This window comes from Podospora pseudoanserina, chromosome 2, assembly GCF_035222485.1.
Source record: "Podospora pseudoanserina strain CBS 124.78 chromosome 2, whole genome shotgun sequence".
In the NCBI taxonomy this organism is placed as follows: domain Eukaryota; kingdom Fungi; phylum Ascomycota; class Sordariomycetes; order Sordariales; family Podosporaceae; genus Podospora; species Podospora pseudoanserina.
Genome location: NC_085921.1, coordinates 1,011,317 through 1,031,998, shown reverse-complemented (window position 1 = coordinate 1,031,998; position 20,682 = coordinate 1,011,317). Strand labels below are relative to the sequence as shown.

At 52.0% G+C, this 20,682-nt stretch overlaps 4 protein-coding genes across 4 annotated transcripts; 2 read left to right on the top strand and 2 right to left on the bottom strand.

The window, feature by feature from the left end:
* The first annotated feature begins 933 nt into the window (after window positions 1-933).
* On the top strand, window positions 934-4,287 carry QC764_201880 (uncharacterized protein). Its single transcript, XM_062943892.1, is given in 5 exon segments — window positions 934-1,370; window positions 1,382-2,199; window positions 2,276-3,185; window positions 3,242-3,547; window positions 3,614-4,287. 4 exon segments carry the CDS (start codon window positions 2,168-2,170, stop codon window positions 3,815-3,817), a joined length of 1,452 nt encoding a protein of 483 aa, XP_062802653.1. The 5' UTR covers window positions 934-1,370; window positions 1,382-2,167; the 3' UTR covers window positions 3,818-4,287.
* An 8,067-nt stretch (window positions 4,288-12,354) lies between these two features.
* Window positions 12,355-17,704, bottom strand: QC764_201870 (uncharacterized protein; the record flags this gene model as incomplete). Its single annotated transcript, XM_062943891.1, is given in 4 exon segments — window positions 12,355-16,195; window positions 16,235-16,309; window positions 16,326-16,425; window positions 16,491-17,704. The coding sequence occupies 4 exon segments, from the start codon at window positions 17,702-17,704 to the stop codon at window positions 12,593-12,595; spliced, it is 4,992 nt and encodes a 1,663-aa protein (XP_062802652.1). The 3' UTR covers window positions 12,355-12,592.
* A 585-nt stretch (window positions 17,705-18,289) lies between these two features.
* On the bottom strand, window positions 18,290-19,291 carry imp3 (U3 small nucleolar ribonucleoprotein imp3; the record flags this gene model as incomplete). Its single annotated transcript, XM_062943890.1, has 6 exons — window positions 19,085-19,291; window positions 18,973-19,029; window positions 18,891-18,921; window positions 18,769-18,822; window positions 18,630-18,710; window positions 18,290-18,574 (listed from the first exon to the last, which is right to left on the bottom strand). The coding sequence occupies exons 1-6, from the start codon at window positions 19,126-19,128 to the stop codon at window positions 18,290-18,292; spliced, it is 552 nt and encodes a 183-aa protein (XP_062802651.1). The 5' UTR covers window positions 19,129-19,291.
* Window positions 19,292-19,383: 92 nt separating this feature from the next.
* On the top strand, window positions 19,384-20,411 carry QC764_201850 (uncharacterized protein). Its single transcript, XM_062943889.1, has 2 exons — window positions 19,384-19,897; window positions 20,103-20,411. Exons 1-2 carry the CDS (start codon window positions 19,487-19,489, stop codon window positions 20,301-20,303), a joined length of 612 nt encoding a protein of 203 aa, XP_062802650.1. The 5' UTR covers window positions 19,384-19,486; the 3' UTR covers window positions 20,304-20,411.
* Window positions 20,412-20,682: the final 271 nt, after the last annotated feature.

Here is a 20,682-nt window from a genome sequence, read left to right as displayed (position 1 = left end):
ATAGAGATGCGAGCCGCCCTCTTGAATGCGGCAGACAATGGCAGCAGCTCGGGACGACGGCGGAACTTGCCATGTGATCAAACAATGATTGTGGTTGAGACTGTTATCTTCATGTTCTTCTAATAACGTGACTCGAAAAGGATCCTGCAGATCGAAATGCACCCACCTTGGAGACCTTGGGGGTGTTTCCTTGTCAGCTGGCGTTTTTTTTGCTGGGCGCTGACGTTTTCCTTCTGTCGAGGAAAAAGCGACGACACAGTTCGAAGCCAAAAAGAGCACACGGTACGGTGACGGGGTGTCGACATGGTACCGCCAAGTACCCGTGGACAAAGTGGACTCGGCAGGAAGCCGGCCAACCAGGCGACAAGGTTCGCCTTCACCGCATCGGGCTGGGGTACCAAATTCCTGGCTGACCAAAATCCCAGCCAGCATCGCAGCAAGGCCCCAGCCCAGTGGTAACCCAAGCATCAGGTGGAGCATGAGATGGCGCCCCCATGCACCCCCTTTCCCTCCCCCACTCAAACCAACTGCATTTCCTGACTGGACGACCCGCGCATCGGTTCATCAAATCTCATCAGAGAGGGGGAGAAGCCATGCCATGCCATGCCATGCCGGGAACGCGATCGTTTCCGGTACCGCGAGGTACAGTACAGTACTTGGAAGAACAGGTAGAGAGCATTTCCAGAAGTGCCTGATGCTGCAGCAGCAACCAGCAAAAGAGACTGCGGACATAAGACGCTGTTGGGCAAGTACCAGTACTTTACATACTGTAACATGTTTTCCAATCGATCTGGGGAGAGGGAGAGCCTTTTCAAGTCCTCCCGTCTTTTTCTCCGACTTTGTGCGAGGCACACAGAGCACAGTAGTGTACGCACAGCAAGCGATAAACTGCCACTACCAGACTCATCTACCCGTGTTGCAGCTTGGAGGTGCTCCCACCTCGAGGTGAGAGAGAGGTGTAATAATTACTGTCTGTCGTCCGGCCCTCGCCCATCAGCGGCCCGCTTTCACTTTCTCTTCTCTTTTCCTGTCTCTTCTGCTTTGACTACGGTGCACCAGTTCCCAATTCCAACGACCAGTCGTCATCACTATCCAGGCAGAGGGATTTCTGGCCAACCACACGAGCCCGCCAGGGCCGAGAGCGAATTGTTCCGCCTTTTCGGTTTCTTCGCAACGATCGTCCAGATTGACAGGACAGTGACATCAACACGGCACAGGCATCATCGAATCTGGTAGCCCGGGCTTGGCAGCTTGCTTTCCTCTTCTCACTCGGCTCGAAAAGAGGGGGGTGAGTGAGCTGTTTGGTGCTTGCTGCTGTGGGAGCTGCGCTGTGCTGTGCTGTGCTGTGCTGTGGACGGGCTGGCTGACTGGCCGCTGGCTGGCTGTATCCGTAGGCTGGCTGGCTGCTTCTCTGCCCAGGCTTGCGAGGTGCGGAGCTGGGAACGCTAACGCTTGGTCGAGGTACCTGGTCTCACGTCGGCGCGAGACACAAGGGTCCGGGGGGAAACAGCACGTTTCCCACAATCCATTTCCACGGGAGAGTGGTGACCCACACCTGATCTCGATCGCCCCTCCCTCCAATCCACCCCAAACCCACACAGTACACATACATACCTACCTTTCCCCCCCCCTTCTCCCCCCGAGCGGCTGGCTATCTGCGAGTCCTCTAGCCTCAGCAGCCCCCTCCCCCGGGTCCCCTAACAAAATAAGGAAAGACACAAAACCGCGCCTGTCCGCCCACCTCCACCTGGCCTCCCTTTCCTGTCCGTCTTTTGCACGCCTGTGACCTACTGCCTTCCACCCCCCCCCCCAATCTACCGCCGCCGTGCCCTTTGAGGATTCTTGCAGCATCGCCCCGTGCTTGTTGAGTGCTATTAGGCCTCTCCTCTCAGGAATTGGCCCGCGGACTGCCTACGGAACCGAAAAGCGGAAAGCCGACAATAGCATTCTTATACGTTCGCCGAACCACCGTTGCCCACCCGGCCCTGATTGAGCCGCAGAGCCGACGCCAAAAACGGTCCCAAGTCCGACCGTCACCGCCAGCTGGATGGTAGCGACTGTGCGCACTCGACAAGCACCACCCGTCAATCTGCACGTCAAACACACCCCGTAGCGCCTTGCTTGCTTGAAGGATATATATACACACATAGTTTGAACAAGACCCGCTATGGAAGCGGGTGATTCGGGTAACAGGCAAAGGTTTGTGACTTTTCTTCTTTGCTTGATTGCTGCTGCTCCCTCCCCCAAGGCGCGTCTAACATTCTCAATTCTCCAGTGGAATTCCAACTGCCAACAGCAACCCCTTGGATCATTTTGATAGACGACCTCGAGACCAACGCATCGATACCTCGTATAGAGAAGGGCAAAACATGGCGACCGCTACCATCATCAGCCCGAGCGCCCCGGGTTACCATCAGCATCACTCTTCGTATAATTCGGGATACCCACACTCGGCTCCCGTCACCAGCATCCCTGGCATGATCTCGCCGGTTGAGCCGCGCCGGTCGGCTGAAGAACCAGAATCCGCTAACAACCACCGGCAATCCCTCCCTTCCATCTCCGAAGTCATCTCGGGGACAAAGCCTGGGTCATTTGCACCCCCAGTGCCTCAACAAATGCCTCCTCAGAGCCTCCCAGCGCCTTTCTCGGTCGCATCGCTCACAGGTCCGCCACGGTCCTTTGAGGCTGGAGTCGAGAAGAACCAGTCGCCAAGAACACTGCATCCTGTATCGTCGGGTTACCCACGATCAGATACCCTCCCTGCCTTCTCTGACCCATCACGGCCTGCTTTGGCTAGCCGACCTGCACCTCCACCACTGAACACTTTCTCGGGGCCACACCACTCCCCTTCACATGCACACAAAGTCGACTCGGCTGAGTCGGACCACAGGCCACCGCAGCCACAACAACCGCCTCTCAGCGCTGGCCATCGCGAGCAGCCGCCGCAGCAGTTGCCAGGGCTTTATTCTGAAACCGGACGCCTGCCACCTGGACAGTTGCCTCTGTCGGCATACCCAGCATCCCCTAGAAGCTCAGGACCAAGCTTCGCATCCCCATATGATTCGCAACGGCCACCTGCGTATGGTGAGGAAAACAGCGAATATATGCACCATCGGTTGTCGGACTACAAGGCCGCCCTGGACAAGCATTACGAAACATATGGCTACCAAGATGCTCTGCAAATCGTGAGTCGCATCTTGAACCGTGATGCCAAAACTCAGATGCTAACAACTTATACCAGGTTGCCAACTCGTGCCGTACTGGCTTCAATTTTGCCGAGGCCTACGTAGCTGCCGCGCGGGAGCAGGGTGGCTCGCAGCCCATCCTGTCGAGAATGCCCACCGAGAACGAGGTCGGCGGGCTTCTCAACAGCCTCCTGCTTGCCCTCAAGAAGCTCGAGGAGGTGCGGGAAATGATTCAACGGAATAGAATTCAGGACGAGCGAGCGCGCGATCACGGCCGAAAGCCCGAGGACGAGGATGTGGCCATGTACAACGACGGGATGAAGCCAGCCTACAGTCTGAACGAGGTTAAGAAGCGGCGCGGCGTAAGTTTTTTTTTTTTTGTTGTTGTTGTCTGACAGATGGTTACCGGATAAATGGCACATGGCAAGCTAACAAAGTTATCAAAACAGCGTGCGGCTCCTCCCGGACGGTGTCACAGCTGCAACAGGATTGACACCCCAGAGTGGAGGCGCGGTCCCGACGGGGCGAGGACGCTATGCAACGCCTGCGGTCTTCACTATGCGAAACTGGAGCGAAAAAGGCAGCTTGATCAGAGGTCGCTGAGGCCAAAGCCATCCGAGGACCGGAGCTAGTATTGACCGGTCTTTTTTCTTTTTTTGTTTTTTTGGTCTTCTCTCCTTCCAGGCAACAAACACGTGTATCCGTCTTCTGCAACCATGTCGTTTTTTTATATCACACACCCAATGTTTTTCGAATACCCGAATACGTTTTTTTTCTCCATGTGGGAGAAGGAAATATATTCAATCACCTTTGCAACAACCACCACTGCCGCCGGGGAGGAGGAGGAATCAAAAAGAAGTGGGAAAATGCGAATGTGAAGATTTTTTTTTTTTTTTGGTTTGTGTACGGTTGATATTTGTATATACATATACCCCCTCTTTTTTTTCCCTTTTTTCCTTTTTACTGTTCTCGCCTGAAAGACTTGTGTTATTGGGACTTGATTTTCTTTTTTTGCTACTGGCTGGCTGGCTTTTGTTTTATGGTGCAATGGGGAGAAAGAAGAGTACAAACATATACGGTGGGGCAAAGGTAGGGATTGGGGTTTGGGGGAAGGGGAAGGTGTTATCACTGGGGAGGGGGAGTGTTCATGGCATTTTTGTTTTTTTATCATTGGGGAGGGGGCGGGGGGGGCAGAGTGTGTAACTTGTGTGTGTTTGAGTTATATGTGAGAAGAGAAGAAGAAAGAGAAAGAAACAGAGATATTTTGAGAGAGGTTATGTTTTGATTTTGAGTTTCGCATGTGTGTGTGTGCGTGTGTGTGGTACGTTTTTCTTGGGGGTGGTGTGTGTCGTTTTTGTGAAAAGATTTGTTCGGTTGGTCGTGTGTGTGACGTTGTGGTTTTTGCGAGATATCATGAGGGTGTTTCGGGGAGAGTGATTATGGTGGGAGGGCAGACATGGCAAGTTTGGGCACCTTTAGTGACACAATACACACACAACAGAGGCTCGATTCACACCAACACCACTGATTGATCATGCTTTTGACATGGAAATAAAGTGCAACTTTTTACATGTAGTGGCGTTTTACTTTTCATACTGTATAAGAAGAGGTGCAAGGAAATCGGACGGGTAGTTGCATGGTCAAAGTCAGGAGCTTGGCTGGCTTTTGATACAAGCCCACACACACACAGTTTTCCTGTCGCCCGAACATTTTCTGACAGCTGCTGGTTCGGAATCGGGAAAGGAAGGGCCCGGAATCCCTACTGGGATGGGGAGAGGAATTATCTTGCGGTTTTGTTTGAGGAGGCTGCGTGTGGGCTGCGGGTGGTCCCTTGTTTGGCTGGGTGGATGGATGGAAATGTGAGTTGATGGTGTTGGTGAAACGGGGCAGGTTTAGCCGATGGAGTGTATGGAGTGTTGTGTTGTGGTGGAAGGGCACGGCAGTTTTGTATGCTATTTCTTTTTCCCCCAATACACACTTTGGGATAAGTCTTGAGAAGTAGGAGCAAGGTAGGTAGGCACGTAGGTAAAGAGGTTTGACAGGTGCGTTGATGTCTATTGCCCACCGTTGCCCTGTTCGAAAGTTCAATACCACCGTGGCGAAACAAACATGGATCCAACATCAGAGAGGAAACCGAATGACCAACAATACAAGGCAATCAGCTAGTCGTGCTGCTCCCGCCAGTTCAAATGCAACATTCTGGCCACTAGAAGAAAAGAAAAAGAGGCGTCAAACATCTGACCTTTTGGTCAATATTCACCCTCTTGTCGAATAGGGGTGGTGGGTGTGGAAGGAACATGTGCAGTTGATAGTCAAGATACACACAAACCATGCCACCCAATACATTTGATCAACTCCCTTTCCCTCATGCACATTCCCGTCAAGCCCGATCCGAGTGATTAATTGATTGACGGGCTGCCCCTTCCCCACCAATATCCATCCACCCTTCCTCCCCCGCCCTTCTCTTCACTTCTTGCCTATTGAGAAATCGAAGATCTTGTCTTGTCTGTCCAGGTAGCTGACTTGATCAATCATAGCCCCCTCGCTCTGACAAATGATATCGATATAGAAAAAAAAATGCTTGTGCGCCCTTGGGCATCAAGATCTTCATTCCATGCTCAGTTATCTGCTGTCTGAGGCTTGCTGACCGTTACCCCAAGAGAAGGAAAAAAGTGTCGATCACTGAACTTGTCACTCGGTGCTTATAAAGAGCTAAAAGACACGCAGCGGGCCGAGCATAGATTGCTATACTTGTGATGGGGGGGGAATGCCAAAACAATATCGTGGACCCTGGATGTCGGATCCCGAAATGGGGGAGGGGGGGTGGATGGGTGTACCTTACCCACCACCATTACCTCAACATATGTGTGTGTGTGTGTGTGTGTGTGTGTGAGAGAGAGAGAGAGGGAGCCAGGAATCGGGTCATTGGGTTTCAAATTCTTCCCAAGCCATCAATCACCAAAGTTTTGACACCGCCACAGTGCATGCTGAGTTATCGAGGAAGTTGGGTAGGTGAGCTAAGAAAGCACGATAGAACAGATCACACACCCGCAACGCAAGCAGTCATCATGCAAAGCGGAAGAGGCGTTTCTAGCCTTCTTTTCCCACATCATGGCCCCGGCTCCCCGGGTTCAACTTTGTCAGTTCTCTCATGCCATTTTTATGCTTACCGATTAGAAAAATGAAAAAAAGAATGATCGCCCCACTGGAGGATATTTCCCCATCCTCCTTTCCGCGGCCGCCCAGATCTGACAGATCATTCCCCCATCATCAGTCTTTTCTTCTCTTTTTCGCCCTCGTCCTCGTCCTCGTCGTCGTCGTCCTCCTCCTCCTCCTCCTCCTCGGTCCGCGGAAGAATACCCAGCCGAGGAAGTGAGGGAGAGAGGAAAAGGCAAAAAAGAAAAGGTCGTGCAACGGTCTGACAAGTCCACCTTACCTGTTTGCCAACTCATCATAGTTAGTGCAAGTCGCGGTCCGGCCGGTGTGGGTGTGGAACTGCTTGCTCTCCTCCCCCTCTTTAAGAAGAAGAAACCAAAAGCTACCTTTACGTCGGACCGAGACCATCAGGTGATTTTACTTCACTTACCCATTCGTTTTCCCGGGCCGAAACACATGCTCGGGAAGTGTGTACACACGGTTCGGGAACGGGTTTAGGGAGAGAAAAGGAGGCAAAATTTGGGCAGCATTGTGCAACTATTTGTGGTACCCAATGATAAAGAAACGGAGAGAGAGAGAAAGACTTCGAGCTGCGGCCGCAACGCAAAAAAATACAAACGATAATAATGGAGAACCGAGAACCGGGCTTTGGTTTTGGGGAGAGACGAAGCGGATGGATAATCATCGGCTCGCGCTTTGTGAGTGGTTGTGTAGGTTTGGGACACACAAGAAACGGGTAGCTGCATCATCACAATTCATTCCAGCTGCAACATGAGAGAAATCTCGTCCACCCCATACTACTCTGCCACCAAGCGAAAATAAAAATAAAAAATGTCAGCCCACCTGACAGGAAGGTTTTTGTCTTTCCGATTTGTTGTCATTTTTCTTTCATAGGGTAAGAAACGAAAACCTCATCGTCAACCTACCTCCCAATCCCAACATCTCTGCCTTAATCAAACCTCTACATATCTAATCGAGATCTCATTGGACTCCCACCCGATCACCTGCCAAACACACAACAGACTTTTGTGTTCTCTCGATTCCACACACACGCGCGCGTGGCCCCATCAAAACCTCCATCATGTAGGGCCCGCCCGCTCCAATCGACAGGTCGCAGATCTTTACCCCCCCCTTTTTTTCACCACTCAGAAACGGGAAATCGATCTAGGTGGCTGACTGGTGGGCGGCGGCCGGATAGCTGTGTACCTCGAGGTACCCCCCTCAGCCCGCACTGTGGCAAGGCTGAGAGTGCTTCTCAGTGCGTGCGGGCGGGGCCTAGCTATAAACTGGAGTCCAACAGACAACACCGTTTTGGCATTTAAAAACACTAGTCCCAAGAATTCCAGCTTTGAATTGCTCGCAAGCGCCAATCTGTAACCCACAGCTGGAACGGTTACCCCTCGCACTGGTTGGAGAGCAGCGTTTGGCCAACAGATCAGGGCCCAGCTGTCGATATCAAAGCCAACAATCACTTGTAAACCATCCATCTAATACCACCATCAATGATATCATTCGCTTCCCCCTAAGGCTGACTGAACCCTGCGGCACAGTCGAATTGCTGTCATGAAAGCAACTCAGGTGTATGATTGGAGAATTTAAATACCGCCCCCCCCCGCCCCCGCTAACAAAGTACCTCTACCTGCCAAGCTCCCTCCTCCCCTCGCTAATCTCGACCACAACAGTCGGTCAACTGACGTCACGAGATCTGGCTTATGGGGTGGTAGGTGCACTGTGCGGGGTTTCTGCCCAGTGGTGGTGGTCCGCAGGAATGGGAACGGCACGAAATCTGTGGAGTAAATACACACTGTGCTCGCAAACGAGCCGTAGGCTATCATTCCGAGTTCATCCACTTCTGCCCGACCGAACTTCTGGGATGATGGAGTTTGTCGGTTGCATGCATTGAGTGGGAGGGAAGAGAAAAAAAGCCGCATTTGGGGGGGAGGGCCTGTGAGTGATGGAGGAAAAAAGCTTGCCAAAACCAACACGCCGCCGGGGTAAATGCAACCACATGCTGTACCAGGAGCATCATATCATCTCGAAGAAGGCGCATGATGCACTCATCAGGCATTTGCAATCTTGGAAATATGTTTACGGCGCTTACTCCGGCTTGAGTGAAAGCTCAAAAGTCTTCTACCAACACAATTCCTCGGGTCTAGAACACCCAATCCTCCTTTCTCTACTTTCTTCTCGATCTGGAGCTACTAGTTTGACTCTCAGCTGCATCTGGAATCTGCAGCTTGCCAAGTCAGGGATAGAGCCGCCCACTGGGAAAGCAAACTCCCTCAGCTGAAAAGGCGGGTACGGGTGAAATCGTAAGATCGAGAATGGAAAATCGAATAATGCAAGATGAAGAATCGAGATGTTGATTGCGATTGTGAAGGGGGAGTGGGACTCCTCATATGACACTACTGCTGCACGCGCGCATGACAAGGCGTACGATTTGTTTCTGTTTGCCCGTTGGCCCCCCCGTGTTGGTGGTGCGGGAAAGGAGGAAGAGACAAGAGCCAAGGGAGAAGGATATCACATATCAGTTCTGGCTATGGGGCTCAGCCTGCATACACTGTGTGGTAGGTTGGCCTATATCAGCCGTCCAAACTCGACCGGACGAATAAGCTATCAGATAGGGTGTTTCAATCAGCGCGCAATGACACATGATGGAAGACGGCGAGCAAGAAGACAAACCTGCATTTGCCATATTGGAAGGGGTCTCGCTTGTGTCCGACGACTGGTGAGAGCATGGCAGGCTCGTGTCATGGGACGCAAGGGAAGACGCTGTTAGCTCGACGGGTTGCCTTTCCTTTGCAGGCTGACAAGGCTTCCAGAAACTCCTCGCAGGAAAGCTGGGAGACGGTCCCAGCTGCAGAGTACGTATCGGCGGTTTGGCTTTGCCTGGACCCTATGCACATGTATTCCAGGGAGCCAAGCAGATCCGATTCCAAACACACCGCTGCTGGCTAATGTGGTGTTTCTGCTCTGGTCCAGAAGCTGTCTTTTCTGTTGTGGTCCTCTCTTGTGTTTTGGCTTGTTTGCCCTGTCTACCATGTCGGTGAACGAAATGGTTGTATTGTCTTTTGTCGTATGTATCGTGAGTGTCCAAGTTCGAGGCATCCCCCGAAAGCAAGAAAAAGAAAAAATACAACTGACGTCTAAAAGGCGGTCTAAATCGATAATATGTCTCAAAAGCACCCCCAAGAGCCGCTCGATCCCAAAGATTGAAACAAATTGCCCGGATCGGCTCTGGGAAGCGGACGGGTAATGCGTCCCTGGATCTGGATCAGACATATGCACTCCAGTGTGGTTCGGGTCAGAGTAAAACAACGGCTTTGACTGACGGGCGCGGCGGGTGAGCTGGGGAACGAGAGGCCGGATCCAAAGACCCGGACTGACTGGGAAAGTTTACAAAAACCAAGGAAATGTGAACATGGGTTTCTATTTCTTTGGCATGCGAAGATCGGGCCGCGGGAGGGTGCAGTTTTGACAGGTAGGTCCCTGCTGTTGTCAAGTGAGGGATGTTTACTCGAGGGAGTCATGGTGTTATGAGGTTCTGGATGGATGGTTGGCACGTATGATCAACCAGTGATAGACTTGATCGAGTAGAACAAGCTCTGATAGAAAATTCGTGGATGCCTACCTAGCCGTTGACTTGCCGCTGCAATATCTGACAACAGTTTCAGGTAGTATTAGATATCCAGATCCGAACCGCACCCAATAAACCTCCACGCTGCTCATCTTCTAGAACACTCCGATGGCGGTGTTACAACCATAAACAAGGCCAAGGATCCGACTTTTTCGAATCCCCGCGAGGGCGTTTTTAGATGCCATTGATTGACCGTGTGGCCTCGTGTGTGTACAACCTCACACAAGGCGTACGACAGGATGCATGTCACAATGTGATACTCGCGTGCGGCCTTATCGACTGCAAGAAGGGACCTCCGGTTTCTAGCCTCTACTGATGAGTAATACACGGCTTAGAATCCAACCTCAGCTGTCAATGACGGCAGGAGAAGTATCGCTCTTTCCATAATCCTACCTTTCAGAAGCCAAGCCGTCCGATCCGTTGGGGAGAAGGAGCATCGAGGCCGTTCCTGCCCATTATATACGACTTCATTCCGGGAAGTTTGCAACCGTCATCTAGCATGTCCCGGACCCCCTCCTCGCCCTCGTCTTCGACCCCTGCCAAGCTGAGCAACACATTCCATTATCACAACAACGTCAACCACCACCACTCGGCCTGCTCCCCCGTCGTATCCCATCCTGCCCCTGACACCGCTTGCAAGTCTCAGACCCTGAAAATCGCACGTATCAACATGCCTCTCAACAGTAAATCATCACAAGGATCCCCCCCCTCCCTCCCCCTCTCATCGCCGAGTTCAAAGCCAAAAGACCGACTCGAAAACCCCTTGATACTGTCGTGTAAGAGTCGTACCTGACCACCCTCATCTGCACCTAGGGTCCAGTCAACCACCCTCATCACACCTAACACGATACACAGGCACAAGCTCCTCGTGGCCTTTCTCGCACCTCGTGTCCCCATGAACGGGACCGATATAACCTTGATCTTGCAGCAGCCAAGGTTCAGATCTCGTCCCTAACACCCAACCAGCCAAGTCAAGGGAAGCCAGTCCCTAGTGGAACCGGGCGGGATGATGGGATTCCTGGATTTCCCCCTCCCACTCAACATGAGAATGTCAAGTCCAAGGGTCGTCCTTGATGAATTCAAGGGTCAATGACGACATGCCCACTTGATGTGAGGGACCCTGCCTAAAATCCCAGATCGATCGAACTCTCAAGTCCAACCAGGCCAGCCCGGCCAGAGGGTGGGAAAAAAAAATAACTTGGACCCTGAAAGAAATCGCTGAATGCAAGCTGACGACAACTTCAGGGGTTGGAAAGAAAAGGGGGGGACACAGCAGACGCAACAACACATGGGCGTGAACGAACGTTGGACCCCTTCCGATCGTTTGGACTCGATCATGAGGACCCTAGAGGCATGGCATGGCATACCAGACACGACACACCGCATGGAGAAAGAAGGGAAGAACAAAGACAACCAACCAAACCTAGGACCAAGACGAGACCAAGACCAAAGATGCGGTGTACTATACCTAGCTCCCTGAGCCAGCTCGCTTGCTTGGTTGCTCGAGATGAACGAATGAGCGTTTTGCCTGTTTACACATGGCCAATTTGTCATGTGTGAGCAGATGTTAGCTTCATGCTGTTCAACTCCGGCGTCTGAATCCCTCTCTCTTACTCAGCGTGTAGTGACTAGAAGGTACATTTGGCGAACTAGCTCTACACAGTGTGTGTTGAAACGTACCAAGTGAAAAGGAAGGGTGATATCATGGCCCACCTGTCTATCCTTGGAGATGACGGCAGGGTCTGAATGAATACATGAAACGTTGCTTGAACCACAAGCTTACGTGGTGGTTTGCCAAACCAACAAAACCTTACCACAGACCATGGTTAGGAGTAGCTATGTAAACAAAGGGCTACCACCTACTATGAAGTTGTTCAAGAGCAAAAGGTTAGCCCTGTCACGGACCAGATCAAAAGGCAGATGGATGAACTGCTCAATCAAACAGAGCAATAAAAGAGAGATGGAGGGATCACAAGACCTTCGCTCTTCTCTCAAAATACCCTCATCACAAAGTAAACAAACCCCTTCTCAAACCTTCCACCATACACACAAAGCAAGTCTCATCGTCCCATTCCATGTGATAGGTATCCGCCCACCTAGGCAACTACACAACAACCACAATAAATAAATGAAATCGCAAAGAAATCGCCAAAAATAAATTAAGCAAAAGCTCACCGCCCAACCCTTGAGGGTGGCCGGCTACAAAACCCTCGGTGGGTTTACTTCGGAATCGAACTCAGGAGCTATCAGTTACAAACTCCCGGCGGGGGGACCGGGGGGGCGGTAACAGCAGCTCTTCCAATCCGACCATTTGTCCTGACCACATAAATGGCGCCCTGGCTGGATTATCAGAGCTGCTGGTGGAAAGTACATGGTTGACCTAATATATAAACCACTGGTTCGCTCCTTCCTCTTTTCGCGTCGGATGAGCATGAATGGACCAGCAGCAGCCACAACAGCTCTGAAGGGAAGGAGCAACCTGACGAGCACACTTCATGGCCAGGCAACAGGTTCTTCAACTCCCAAACAAAACGTGAAAGTGTGAGCATGACTTATAGAGGTACCTAATCTAGGGCCATAAAATCACAAAATCTCTACCCCTTTCTGACAGTCTTCACTTCCTTTGAATCTCATTCCCATTCCTCCTCCCCTCGCTCTCCTCCTCCTGAAAATGACTCTGATGACCATGACCTTGATGTCCCACATCATCAAACTTGCCCTTGATCTCCGCACGACCACGCCCAACAACATCCTTCTGGTCATCCGACGAACTCAAAAAATCACTCGACTCAAACAGCGCCCTATCCCCATTCTCATTTTCTTCCTCCTTCACCGTCTGCCCCATGACACACTCCCGCTCCATAAAGTCATCACCGGCGCCTCTCGTCTTGGAATGGCTTGGAAGTGGCGATGGACTCGCCGGAACAGCAGTAGCAGCAACAGGTGGTTGTCGGACCACAATAAAGGAATCAAGCTCCATAGCCTTTGGCGTCATCCCAGCCCGCTGTATGGGACTCTCACTTCTCGTTACCCCCGAAGGGCCAGGGCTGCCAGTGAAAAACCTCCGTGGCGGAGGGCTCCGGTTGTTCCTCCGGCTGCTGACACGACGGACAAGATCAGTGGTTGTCTCCTCAAGGGCCGTAGCTGCCGACTCGAGAGCAGCACGGTTGAGATGAGCTGACGTCTCATCAATCAGACGGTTCTTCTTGCGAATCTCTGTCCACCGACTCATGGACCCCAGCTCAAGAATGTTGACACGGCGCATGCGGCTCGAGGGATTGCCCATGAGAAGAGGCCGCCACATCTCTGCGTCGGTCATGGTGTTTTGTGTGGCAGGTGCGGACACTTCAGAGCGACGGCGGATGCTCTCTCTGCGGTACTTCTCCCACTTTTCCATCTCGAGATTCTTGGAAACGGGAATGATTTGCACATCTTTGAAGCGAATGAGAACCGCGAGGAGAAGGAGCGTCAGGATCAACAGAATACCGGCAACGACACCAGTTGCAGCTTGCTGACCGAGGTTTCGCTGCAGATTACCTCCCACTGCCGTAGCCACAGCTGCCAGGACAAACCCAATCGTGTGGCAAACTGCAAACCCGGCTGTGACGCGGGGAAAAGACGAGTAGTTGGTGCGTTTGGATGACTTGTTGGAGGCACCACGCGGCCGGCCAGTCATTCCCGGGTGAAGATCCGAAGTGTCAAATGTCTCCATGATCAAGCCGTTGCATTCTGAGATGGCGAGACCCGAGAGCAAACCAATCATCGTAGCGAATAGTGTAGGGATTTCAAGGGGAACCGGAGGGCCGGTCGAGGCAAATGTGTAGGCGACTCCCACAAGAGGCAACACCAAGCAAACAATTGTCCGTCTCAGCAGGTGAGACGTCCATGAGAACTTCTTGTCGAATGTATCCTCATTTGACTGTTGCTGGTGGTGGCGACCCCGAGAAAATAAGTTCGCCTTTTGGAATGGGATGGCCACCAAAGCACCGAACGAAATGAAAGCGACACAGAGACCAACAAACGGTGACCTCAGCTGGTATGACCTCGACGTCAAGGCACCCAGGAGAACAATGATGAGGACGACCTGGGCGTAGATCCATCCTGTGTAGAGCGCAATGATGAGAAAGCCAGGCTGCCGAAGCATCTCCAGCGACAACAAGATGCCATGGTACACCTCTTGCCCCCACCATGTAGGACCATCCTTGACACGATGCATCATGACCTCCCCTCGGGCCACCCTTCTCGAAACCCGGTTGCCGTTTCTGACCTCAGCCACGGATCTCCTGAACGGGGAGCGTCGGACTTCGGGACAGACAACATTCAAAAGAAGGATGAACATGATGAGGATGATGCTGACGTAGAATCCCCATGATGGGTTTGCGCTGTCAATGATGACGGCCCCAAGCAAAAACCCAATTCCAAGAGAGCCAGTGTAGCACCATGTCCAGAGCCCCAACCAAGCACCCATACCTCCTCCGTGTCTTCGCACGTCATGCTTGTCAACAATCTCTTGGTGCGGGTTGCCGCTCATCAACGAAGCCCCAAACAGATCAGTCAATACGGAGTGAAAGTTCATGCTAGCAAAGCCCAGGGTAAGGCCCATGAAGGCACGAGAACTCAACAGAGCCCATCTCCAGGTGCTGACATAGGGTGACCGAGGCTGGCTAACCGTGATAGCCTGAGGAAAGAGGAGAGGCATAGCCAAGACCAAACTCGACAGGATGTAGGGCTTCCGGCCATGAAGAAGAGGTAACGGCCAGAAGAAGAAGCTGGGGATGGCGAGACCAATGTAGAAGAAAACATTGCCGAGAATGGCATAGTGTTGCAGGTCAGCAATCATGTACTGTATCGAAGGCACCATACCAGCATAGATGCCGATGAGAACACCAATGACAGCCGTACTCAGGCATGCAACCGTCGCCACAAAACGTTTCCGGACCGTAGACCAGTCGCGAGCAATGGGATGGCGTCGATATGCACGAGCGAGGCTGAAGCCCTGATAGCCTCTGAGGCTGACGTGTGCCTTGCCACGAAGGTTGATGCGTCTGCTGTCGGTACCATTCTCGGGGTGAGGATCATCTTGCTCAAAGTGATCATCTTTGGCCGGATATGATCTCTCGGCCGACGGCCCAGCTCCATCCGTCTCATGGAGCAGACTGTCCTCCATTGAATTATCAGGACGATGGTCAGCAGCACCATCGAAGCTCCAAGAATTTGATTTTCGTATCTTTCCCGAAATTGACTTTCCGGCGGGTCGCAGCTTGGCATCAGGTCTTGAACGAGTATCCTTGAGAGGAACATCCTCTTCCTTTGCACACAAGAAGCTGAAGCGATGGTTGAGCAAAGGAAGACGGCGGCAACTGCGACACTTCTTGACCTTCTTGGACCCTCTACTCATCAAGATGCAGCCTTGTTCAGATAGAGAATCTGTCTGGCCGTGATCGTCTGGTCTAGAAGGGGCGTGCGTGAGCGGGCTCACTGGGGGCGACAACTCCTGAAATCGACTCCGTTGAAGGTCTGATAGTGGGACATGCACCATACCAGCGTTGAGCTTCCTGAGGCTCGTGACCCTCTTGGGAATCTCGATTCTGACGTTCCTACTGCGCATACCAGGAGCTGACCTATGATGTTTGGGGACATGAGGAGGCTGCTTGATCGAAGAACGTGGCGTAGCAACCTTCTCGATCGATCTTTTGTGAACAGGAGGAGGAGGAGGAGGAGGAGGCGGCTGTTCATCGTCACTCGACTCGTAGACGCTAGGTAGGCTCTCGTGCACACTTGGTGGAGAGTTGTGAGAGTCTGCTTCATGGTCCACTGTTCCAAGCATATCGAGACATTGGTGGTCATCTTGGTCAACAGCTTGATTTGCCAAATCCATGGCTTTGTTGAGCAGTTGTTCCATGTTGCACACAGTGCGCTTGAACCGCGTATCCAAGGATGTTGACGCGGTGGAATTATCAGTGAGGTTCCTGATCCTTCCTGAGACGGGAGACGTTGGCTGATTGCCCTCAACAGACTCTACCGTATTTTCCCTTGCGGGTAATTCAGTCAACTTGGACTGGTACGTCTCATACGGCTTGGTGAGGTCACGGAAGAACGAGGCCAGACGACTGAGGTCCAAATTTCTTGGGGTTGTTATTCCAGCTGAGCGAGGACCATTCCCCGAGTTTGACGAAACGGTGGTCGTAGTCGCACGGCGAGGATCAACAGAAGATGCCTGAGAGGTGTTAGTAGAATGCCAAGTATCATGACGAACACGGAGCTCGCCAACCTTCTTGCTTGCAGTTGACAACTCTACATCCGAGTCCCTGGCTACCTCAGACGTTGATTCCTAGTATGCAGCCAACTCGGGCGCCGTTTCTGCTCGACGAGTCCTTGCTCTTCTCTCCGCACTTGACTTGGTTCTTGGACACTCGACCAAGGGACGGAGCCCAACACCCAGAAGATCTTCAGTAGACGGCTGGACCTTCGGCACAACACAAGAGCATGGATGGACAGTGGGAAACCCACACTCTAATGGACGCAGTATCGGACCCTCATTCTGACTGAATGACCTGCCATTGGCCCACAACGTCTCTTCAGGTGCGTTAGCCGGTTCAGCATCGCTCAGCACAGCTGTCTCGTCCAGGATAGGACTGCGGTCCTGATGAAAGATTTCTCCTACAGCAGGTTGACCCGATTCAAATGGACTGAATACAGTCCCGTCCGAGATCATGGACTGGGCGGAATCTGCACGTTGATGGGATGGCGGCCCTTCCCCATAGAGCAACATATCGCCTAATTGCCGGGAACTAGAGGGCGATGAATATTCGCTGGAGGGCCGGGATGGATCGGAACGGGCTTCTGTCTGCTCGGGTGCGAGGTCATCATAAACTTGGCCAGGGTCTGCCAAGCTGCTGTCCCGCAACGGTATTTCCAATGGCGGATTAAGAAGTTTGATCGGAGGAATATCAGCTAGTGTGCGGACCTTTGACACCCCATGATACGGCTGACGTTGTTCGTGATCGGAAAGATTGAATGCCGTGACACCCAGAGCAGGCCGTACTTTGAGGGCTGAGCTGTGACCAGAGTGTTTGTGGTTGGAGACGTCTACTCTTTCTCTGCAAATGTCACCACCAGTGAGTCTGCGGAAGCGGTAGCCGACGACGGGGCCTTCTTCGTCTGAAGAATCATCAAAGAAATCGCCGAACGGAAACAAGCGTTTGTCTTTTTCAGGTGACTCGATTGGCTCGATAGGAGCGCATTCAACCCCGGCATCACAAAAATCGGCTCCTTTCAGCAATCCTGGATGATGAAGTTTCGCGTGGGCCTTCGTCGGATGCATTCGGGGATCGATGCATATCCTCCCTTGAATTCCACCACCAGAATGACCAGCTTCTGGATCAGGTTTCCGTCTTGTTTCCGGAACGACTGGTAGAGGCTTCTGTACCGGTGGATGTGACAGGAAGCTTCTCGGAGAGCCTTCACGGGACCCAACAAGTCCGGGCGTAAAGTAAGACAGAGGAGCGGCTTTGTCAAGCCAGGGAGGATGGCTGGCCGACAGGTTCTGCAGAGCATCCTGGTATGCCTTGCTCGATGAAGGCACGGTCGAGACACCCTCACCGAAATCTGGCAAGCCAACTGGTGCGGTAGTGAAGCAACAAGACTCAGGACTAGGAGGTACGTCTGGTCCGGTTGTGCTCATTTGCAGCCCAGTGCGGAGCTCTGGCGGGTGGTTGGCGTTCATTGTGGTGAAGTCGGAATGAACTTGAGGAAGAGAGTCTGATGAACGAGGGACAGGAGGCGATGGCCTCGAGGCTTCTGGACCAGCGAAGGGTGTAGGAATGGTTGGTGGTTGGTTGGTTGTTTGGATAGCCTCTGTCCACGTCGGAGGAGGAGATGAAGATAACGTATAGGAATTAGGACATGAACGAAAGACGATGCAATGAAGACTAAACGGGGGTGAAGGATGAATGGAATTGGAAGAAGTGTAGAGCAAGGGGATTGAATGTTGGTCTGCCGTCATCGAACACTTGCGTGGCAAACACTCCCACAAAGTATCTGATCAATGGAAAGAGCGCCGAACAATCTTGCCACGAGCCCCAAAGGCAGGTCAATCAGGGGAAGGAGGCCTGGTGTTAGCATGGAAGGTACGCTTCAGGGACCTAGGCCAACCCATTGAATCAGCACAAACATCAAATCAAATCGGATTGTCTTACGAGATAATTAAAGCCAAACTGGTAAACTCTTGTCAACGCCCAAGTTTATCATCCGCCCTTAATAACGCCAAAAATGCAAATGCCCCTAGCAAATCTACCCGTACCTTAACACTCTAGAGCAGATCATAATCATCGAGCTTGTCGCGGTACTTCATGATGTTCCGCTTGATCTTGCTGTCAGCGGTCCAGGTGACGAAGTCCTCCATGCTTCTCGTCACCAGGAAGCTGGGATCTTGGATTTGCTCAACACCAACACGGACATGGCCCTGCTCCACAATCTTGGTGGCAGCCTGGACGGTCTCGGCCATGCGTAATCTGGTCATGACGACTGGTAACCGCCGTCTGGCAAGGGCTGAGACTGTGACTTTGTGCTCGACATTAGACAGCTTTGACTTGGTCTGGAATCACCAGTCAGTATGGGCATTTGCTTTATCATGGAATGGGGTCACACACCGAAAGAATGCCCATGTCATAGAGCTTGTCCAGAAGAAGGGTCTCGTGTTTTCTTCTGACCTCGTTATCTGGTGGAAGCAACTATCGAGGATTAGCATGCTGGTTGTCAAGAGTCCACTCATTCGGAGACCAAACTTACACTAAGACGGTGGGCCAATTGCCGAAGAGAGCCACAAATCTTGTTGTATTTGTGCTTTGAAAAGGTCAGTAATGGTCCAGATGCAACAAAACAGCCAAATCCTCGATGCCATCAAAACATACATAGTCCTCCGGCTTCTGAATCATATACCGCCTACCAACCATTAGCCCCAATTCATCAAAAACCACAGTACAGAATCCATACCTCGAAACATCATGATCCCGATGCTTGTTATCCTGCTTGTAATTGACAAAGTCATGCCTGCGCATCCCACATTAGCCTTTCTCCCTTTCTCGATCATTCCATCACCACCCACTTCTTCAAGAGCTTCTGCTCATGAAACTTGAGTTTCCTGACCATCCTTGCTGCTCTCCGATTTGTCGCCGATCAAAAAGTCGATAGTTTCGTCTTTTGTTGTTTGTCGCAAGTGTGTCATTGATTAAATTCACCAGCAAAACAACAGCACCTTGATGGCATCCTGCAACCCAGAAATTTTGGATAGCCTTATCGCCCCCCCACATCTGCCTGCCGCAACCCCTGTCTCACACCAAGAATCACCCACCTCCCCACATTAAGCTTTGCAATTCCAACCAATCACGGCATTCCAAGCATCAAAATCAATAACCCACCAAAAACTATCGCGAACTGCACCGTTGAAGGTCGCTTGACGATACCTCCCCGCCAGAGCCGCCCACACTCACCCTGCCCACCAGCAACCATGTCCACCAAAACCTTCCGCCCCCTAGCCCTCCTCCGGCCAACAGCAAGATTCTACTCCTCCCAACCCACCCCCTCCCCCGCCCTCACCCGCTCGCCAGCTTCAACCAAACCCCCAACAGCAACCCCCTCCCCAACCTCAATCCTCGCCTCCCTCTTCGCCCCGGAACAACCTTCCGCCCCCTCCCCCACCGGCCACACCAACTACGGCTTCGAAGCCGCCGAGGATGTCGTCAAGCACCAGCACCGCGCCGACATGTACCTCCGCAAACACCCGCGCCGCTGGCGCGAAGGCGACGTCTACGCCCCCCACGACCTGAGCCCGGCCGAGGCCAAAAAGTGGAAGGTCGTCAAGAGCCCAAAGAGGGATGTGATTGACATGTTGGGGGTGAACCCGCTGGATAATTACAGGGTAGGTCTTGCAGTCCGGTTTCCTTGCTCAAAGATGAAAGTGGGTTGTATATCAGGGGCAGGCAGGAATGATGGAAATCATGAAAAGAAAGACATTAGACGAATCTGATGCTGAAAGGGGAGGAGGAGGGAAGTTGTGGCAGAGAGAAAAGGAGGGCAGAGTAGCTGAAAGAAAATGGGTTCAGTTGCTAACACAGACAAAACAGAACTTCTCCATGATCTCCGAATTCATGACCCCCTTGGGCAGAATCATGCACTCCAAGGACACCGGTCTCCGTCCCGTCAACCAGCGCAAGATGGCCAAGGCCATCAGGAGGGCCATCGGTCTCGGCATCCACCCATCCGTCCACAGACACCCCGAAGTCATGAAGATGAGGGGGAGGATCAACACTGCCATGAATTTCTAGTAAAATTGCAACATGAGGGTAACAGGAAGACGGTGTCGGTGTATATTATTCAAATGAACTGTATCAATACAAATGGGCCACATTTTGTCATCAACCACCCCTGAGGTAAACCGGACAGCGTCGAGTGAAGAGCTTGTAACAGCACAATAACCATCTTAACCTGGATTGTGTAAATCCCACACCCCAACCTTTCCAAGTGATTTCATATATCTGTATATGTACAAAAGTTACAACAGTTTGAAATACAATTCGCTTTTCTATACACAGACACACACACACACACACACACACACATTTTTTTTTGCATTTCAAACCCCAACCACCACCCCCTGGCCACCAAAATACCCCGAAATGACTTTTAGTTCATGTCGTTTAAATA

Coding starts and splice junctions, on each gene's coding strand:
- QC764_201850 (XM_062943889.1), top strand. CDS start 19,487: ATGTCCACCAAAACCTTCCGCCCCCTAGCCCTCCTCCGGCCAACAGCA. Junction 19,898..20,102: donor ACCCGCTGGATAATTACAGG/GTAGGTCTTGCA, acceptor CAGACAAAACAG/AACTTCTCCATGATCTCCGA.
- QC764_201880 (XM_062943892.1), top strand. CDS start 2,168: ATGGAAGCGGGTGATTCGGGTAACAGGCAAAG. Junction 2,200..2,275: donor GATTCGGGTAACAGGCAAAG/GTTTGTGACTTT, acceptor TCAATTCTCCAG/TGGAATTCCAACTGCCAACA. Junction 3,186..3,241: donor ACCAAGATGCTCTGCAAATC/GTGAGTCGCATC, acceptor AACTTATACCAG/GTTGCCAACTCGTGCCGTAC.